Source organism: Vanessa atalanta, chromosome 19 (genome assembly GCF_905147765.1).
Source record: "Vanessa atalanta chromosome 19, ilVanAtal1.2, whole genome shotgun sequence".
NCBI classification, from domain to species: Eukaryota; Metazoa; Arthropoda; class Insecta; order Lepidoptera; family Nymphalidae; genus Vanessa; species Vanessa atalanta.
Genome location: NC_061889.1, coordinates 5419546 through 5426443, shown reverse-complemented (window position 1 = coordinate 5426443; position 6898 = coordinate 5419546). Strand labels below are relative to the sequence as shown.

Sequence of the window (6898 nt, the reverse complement as noted above, 5' to 3'; positions counted from 1 at the left end):
TCCCGCAGTACAAGATTTTATTAATAATAAATAACGTGGATTTTTATTTGTTGATTTATAGGCAGGATATTTATAAATTTAATTGTACTTTATTGGCATACTCTGTAATTAAAACGATGGAAAAGAGTAACTACTGAGCTACCTACCGGTTCTTCTCGGTAGAATCTACTTTTTGAATTGGCAACTTTACATTTAATTCAACACTTTATCATGATTTAAAAGTTCTTGAATAAAGATTGTGTCGATTTTGATTATTTAAAATTAAATAAATAATATTTTATATTTATTTTACTTTTTTTACCCTCTTTTAATTGAGGTTATAATTTTCGTTTTTCTAAGAAATTGTACAAACAAAAATGGTTACAATTACCTAATTATTGATTAAAAATTCTGCATGTAGCAAGTATGAATTTCTGTAATAAAATATAAGTGAGTTTGTGAATGTTATTCGCTCTGTAAGATAGAAAATAGTGAGTGAAGAATTACTTCAGTTATTAAGATGGGGATGGGTATAGTTTTAGGGTCTGTTACTTTCCATGGAGATTTAGATTAGACAGACAAATCAGTAATATCAATAAGGTATACTGTCTCATTTTTCTTATCATGCAGCTTAATGTCTTATCGGTTAATACAGTCCTGTCTTAGGGAACATACAGCTTAAACTCAAGCGATTCATTGATGATTTCTGGTTTGTTCAAGTTTCTGTTTGAATTCAAAGTTTTGGTGAACAACTACAGCTATTTGATCGTGCCTGTTTTTATAATCTATTTGTGTTATTGAAATGGACCCCAATTTTACTAACAAATGAATAGTTTATCGCAATTGAATCGAAAGGTAATCGTTGCCGCACAGTCGTGTACATATTCTACAAACACAGCGATACAATTGCGGTTCGGATAAAGTTGGATCCGAATATAATCGGGAACGTATTACTACCGTGATAAGAATTGGTCCACTACATGCTCCTGTGATATGCTGTATACTTTCTGAGCTTTTGTGGCAGTGTCGGCAAAGGTCTGATTGTATTGTAAATTTACCATTCCTTACATCACAAAGGGTGAGTGATTCAGCGGGTACAGGCACAAGGGACATAGAATCTTAATGCTCAAGGTTGGTGGAGCATTCGCAGTGTAAAGAATGGTTAATATATCTTACATCGCCAATATCTATAGGCGGTGGTAACCACTTACGTGGCTCATTTGCGCGCCTATATAAAAGAAAACATACATATTCACTGCTATTACAAGTGTAATTAGCACTATTTTCTCAACAGTAATGAAAGCAAAACCTCTATAGAATTAACTTTTTCATACATTGACTATTCTATTAATAATTTCGGGTTTTATCCAGGTGAAGACAAGCAATGGATTGGGAAAACGTTGGGGACATCAATGACTAATGTTAAAGAGGTGTTGGTTAGTATTCATCGTGCGGTTATCCCCTCGATCTTTCCGACCTTCAGGACTCTGCGTGGACGTGATCTGACTTAAGTTTGAAAAATATCCAACGGTATTTTATATCTAAATGTTTGGGATTAATATGTCTGTATTTATACAGACTCGTCTGTATTTAAGGGATTAAAAATAGGTACTTTTGAATTAAAGTTAAAATACTTAAGGTTGCCTTGACAAAAAAGGCTAATCGCCCCAGAAACTGTTAAATAAACTGAAAAATTTAATCTGTGGAAGTCATATGAGTAGTAAAATTATAAAAACATATGTTTTAATTTGTTTTTCGTATAAAATACCAATCTCATTGATAAAATACTTTTATGTTCAGCCAGGTTTCTTACTTTTTTGTTATTATTTTTTAAAATTACTAATATTCCTATTTACCCCTTCAATTAAGCTTTCAGCTTGTACTAGGAGTGGGGACAATAGTCTAAAGGATCAGGATCAAACTTGCGACGTTTTACATTGCTATGCAGCCCGTAAACCATTGTGCTATTGACGCTTAATTAAATTAATGACAAATTAGGTTTCTGTCACTTTTTAAAATATTAAAAGCATCTATAATGGTCTCTAATATTGTAATTCTTCGGAGCACATTTTTTTAAAGTTCTGCCCATAAGTAAAAATCTAGGGATATCAGTTTTTGTTACATGCCGGTCAGCTTACAGGTCGGTCCTTCATCTCGGACCATCCAGACTTTCACTAGATGTGCTATAAACACAATTTCCTAATAATTTAAACTACAATATTCGTACGGTATGTTTACGAACTTGCAGGAAAATAAAATAACACGATTTCTCATCATTATAATTATTAATCGATAGGTAATGGCACTGCTGTCTTAGATATTCGATCAAAGGAGCAACTTAGACCCTCTCAAAAGGAATGCCGACAAAGGGAACACTCTCGCGCGCAGGTTTTTGAAGTAGCCTGCTAACCAAGTAGCCAAAATCCTGCGAAACCCTATAAGTGAAGGGACGTGCGAAATGTTTCACTTATTCATTAGTTTCAAACCAGTCTATACTAATTAAAAAGAGGCAAAATTTTGTGTTTGGAGTTTGGTTACTCATCATCGGAATTAATGATCCAATTATAAAAAAAAACAATGGTATAAAGCTACGTTATGAAAAGGGTATAAATTATATTAGTATCGCTATTAAGGACGCTAGTTTTTATATATAATTTTTAATATAGCTATGCAGGTCTTAAAGCCACCACCGTATAAAAGAAACAAGTGACGAATTCCCTAGTTGTCTGTATTACAATGTAATACAATTAAAAGTTTATCTGATTATTTTAATGGGATTACCATTCTTTTTTTTATTTTTTTATGATGGGCCAATGAAATGGGCCACCTGATGGTAAGTGGTCATCGCCACCCATAGACTGACATCACCAAATCGCGAACACACCAACCTCGGGAACACCAACCTCGGGAACTAAGATGTTATGTCCCTTGTGCCTAAAGTTACAGTGGCTCACTTACTTCAAACAGGAACACAACAATACTGAGTACCGCTGTTTGGCGGTAGAATATCTGATGAGTGGGTGGTACCTATCCATAATGTTGTCTTAGATTTTCGCGATTATTACACATTGAAATAAAACTAGTTTTTAACGGATTCAATCGCGTATTGCACAAAGCTTTACCACCCAACAAGCCACCAAGTAACCATTGACGATATGATATTTGATTAAAATAATTAATCGAATCATTCTACAATAACTGGCGAAGATATCAAAAACGGTCACCCAAAATATCAAATCAGTTATTCGGTCAAATAGATAACCCCTTTTTTCAAGTCTGATTAAAAATTATGTTAGGTCTGTAATAAAGTTACTAGAGAATATATCGCTTGGCTCGACGCTGATTGCTTATTATTTTAATAATTTTTTTTCATCTTACAACAGATGAAATAGTTTACACAAGAAATACTATATAAATTTATTTTTTTGTGTGCCTATAATTTATATCGGTGTGGTGGTGTTTGGCATAATCCTGATAATCAGATTAAAGATTGTCTCTATTTATATTACTACGATTTACGTTTGAAAAAATCACCAACAATTTATAAAGTTTGAAGTCAGATTTACAGTAATTGTCGGACGTCTACTAGAGCCAAATTTACCAATTGGTCCCATCGAATCAGTCGGTCAGTTCAGTTTTCCCAGATGTTCTCTTAATTAGAGAAACTGATGTTCATCGAAGTTGTTAGCGATTAATATTGCTTCGTAATTTGTTTTCCTCTTAGAAACTTCTAATCTGGCAAGTTTAAACGCCAGTTTCAAACAATTCTTGAAAGGACTTTTGTTAGTATAGAAATTTTTGTTATTCATTGTTTCGTACCAATAAGATTATAAAAGATAAATCATGATGTTATTTCGATTTTATTAGTATAATTTTATACTTATTTTAAAATCAAATATTTTCTTCCTGTTTTTTTTTTAACAACAATGTCACGTAAAAATGACATAAAATTACTATAGTCAATGTCAAATTTCACATAATGACATTGACTTTCAGTTTTATCATTTCTAGGCAAAATAATTATATTCTAAGATTAAAATACTTTAACTATTTACAAAATTTAAGGCTGTAAATAAAATATGAGTGATATTTCAGAAGCATATTTGAATGCTGTTATGAGCAACGTCGCTACAGTACTTCAATTAAAACAATGGAGTTTTAATAAACAAAGTTTCGAAAATATAGCTCAAAACTATTTTGGTATTCTTATTCCCACAATATTAACTGGCAGTAGTTGTGAAAAAAATGTAAATTTTTCTGTTGTTTTAAAACTAGCACCAACTGATGAAAGATATAGAATTAGTGGAGCAGTAACAGTTATGTTTCTAAGAGAAATATTTGTTTACACCAAACTTCTTCATAAATACCGAGAATTTCAAAATCTTTATGCAATATCACCACGTTTTGTCATACCTAAATGTTATTATGTCTGTTCAGATTATTGTAAGGAAGTTATTGTAATGCAAAACATGTGTGTAAAGGGCTATAAACCATATGTGGGAACTAAGTTTTTAGATTTAGATCATATAATTATAGCATTAAAGTCTTTGGCAAAATTTCATGCGTTATCATATTTATTGAAAGAAAAAAATGAGGATGCATATGAAGAAGTGAAAGAATACTGTAAACCGTTAACGGAGAAAAGTAATAAACGGTATATTGATATCATGACAGATAGACTTAAAAAGGCATTGAAGATATTTGAAAATACTGCATATGTACCTTTGTTAGAAATGTTAGAACGGAAGTGTGTCAAACTTATTGAATCAGCGACCAATTCAACTAAAAGTTTGTGTCTTTGTCACGGAGATATGTGGATGGCAAATTTACTCTTTCAGTATAAGGTGAAAAATTACAATGATACTTGATAGAAATTTGTTATAAATTATTTCTTTTAAATCTTAACTTACTCCAAACTTTTTCAGGATGACATACCAATATCTGCTTGTATAATAGATTACCAAACAACAAGAATTTGCAGTCCAGCATTTGATGTATTGTATTTAATTGTGAGCAGTACTTCAACATTGTTAAGAAAAGAGCATTATGGACTATTGTTGGATACATATTATCAAACATTTGAACAAACACTTAGTCAAGTGAATTTAAACTCTAATGGTATTTATACTAAAGACATGTTTCAATATGATTTAAGTATAGTTGGACCGGCATGTCTCATAACAGCAAACACATCTACTTGGTTATCAAGTGGTTTACAGCGGGAAGGTCATGTAAGAAGTAAGATTATACTCAATACAGAAAAAGAAATGCAGGAGGCTGTGTCAAAATATACAATCATCATAAAAAATATAATAGATGATTTAACAAATTATGGATATTTAAAAAATGTTTTTGAATAAAATTATCTTTGTTACACTTGCTTTTTATTTAAATATATTTTTATATTTATAAAATAACAATAATATTTTTTTAATGAATATTTCTTTAATGTGTAGTATCTTTATATTTTCTCCCAGTAGAGGGATGATATTACATAATATAACCTATAATAAATTTATTTAATGTACATAGTAGAGCTATAATTGTATATGCATACTTTTAAAGAGAGAATAATATTTGAACATAATTTGGTTGAACTTTTTGTATCTCTTAGTTTTAAAAATATTTTTCAAAAAATCACTTAATATTTAAACATTAACTGCCTGGAAATCTATCAACGGTTAAAAAAAGTTATTTAACTGGCCAAAGCAAGTATAGTAAGGATAATGTTTGGAGTTTTTTCAATTCATCCATCAAATTGCTCAAATGCAGAATTTCATGGGGTGGTATAATAAATTTTATTAAATCTTTAAGAGAAACAATTCAAATAAAAAATTGTATGTACCGTTTTTATGCAATTTTACAAATTTTTATATAAATTTATTTCCCAATGAGTGTTAAGAAAAACGAAACACTTAAGAAACAAATCAAAAAACTCGAGTAAAACGTAGATGTCTGATAGATTGTTTAAATAAAATCCAATCATGTGAGCAAATAGTCATTAAGAGCGGAAGGTAATATCGTATAAAAATAACGAATTTTATTACGGCGTGAATTTTAATTTGACGCGTAGATGGTACGCTTGAACTGAATATTCAAACAATCGGATCTACACAACTACACCTATATAGCACATTTCATTTTTTATCTGGCATATTTGCTGGTAAATTTGTCTTTTAAAATTCGGGTTTCATGGTGGAAATAACTTCAGTTTTTATATTTGAAGGCAGTGCCGTAGCTATCTTAGGGTCAGGTGGTGCAGTGTATCAGGGCCCCGCAGCTCAGGGGGCTCTCTAACCTAAGCATTGAAAAGAGCGGGTCAGCCAACTCGCCAGCTCCTGAAGCTAGGAAACTTCGACCCTGCTCACAAGATATTTTTTTTCCTATCTATAATTTTGAATGGCAATAATTAAAGAGGGGAAGAAAGAGTGGCTGAGGGCCCGATTATTTTCTTATGCACGGGGCCCTTGCCTACCTAGCTACGCCACTGTTTGTAGGTGTTTAATTCGGCATAATATAACTAAGAGAGAGAAGCTGAAGAGAAAAAATATATTTAAAGATTTTTAACTTTCTATTAAAAAGCTTTTATATAGGAATCGATTTTTGGACGTTAACATTTTTTGTAGGTTTAATATCTTATACAGACTCACACTCACACTTCTACAAGCACAGAGATCACTATCCATGCTAGTTAATATGGTTGATGACTGTATATTATTACAACAAAATAAAGACTGTGATTAACAAATACCATAATAATTACAAACCGATGACTGATGTGTAAAGATACGAACTGCGAGATGTCGTAGCTACAAAAGTAACTTGAAAAAGATTTTTGTAATTTTATTAAAGGCTTACTTAAATTAAATTAATCGGTTTCTTTTTTAATCTATACTCACCAGTCGCATAATAAATAAGA

At 31.3% G+C, this 6898-nt stretch overlaps 1 protein-coding gene across 1 annotated transcript; it reads left to right on the top strand.

Annotated features, from left to right (window-relative positions):
- Positions 1-3985: 3985 nt before the first annotated feature.
- LOC125071381 lies at positions 3986-5312 on the top strand (the record flags this gene model as incomplete). Its single annotated transcript, XM_047681600.1, has 2 exons — positions 3986-4823; positions 4905-5312. Coding segments are annotated over exons 1-2 (1173 nt in total), but the record flags the coding sequence as incomplete, so codon positions are not given.
- Positions 5313-6898: the final 1586 nt, after the last annotated feature.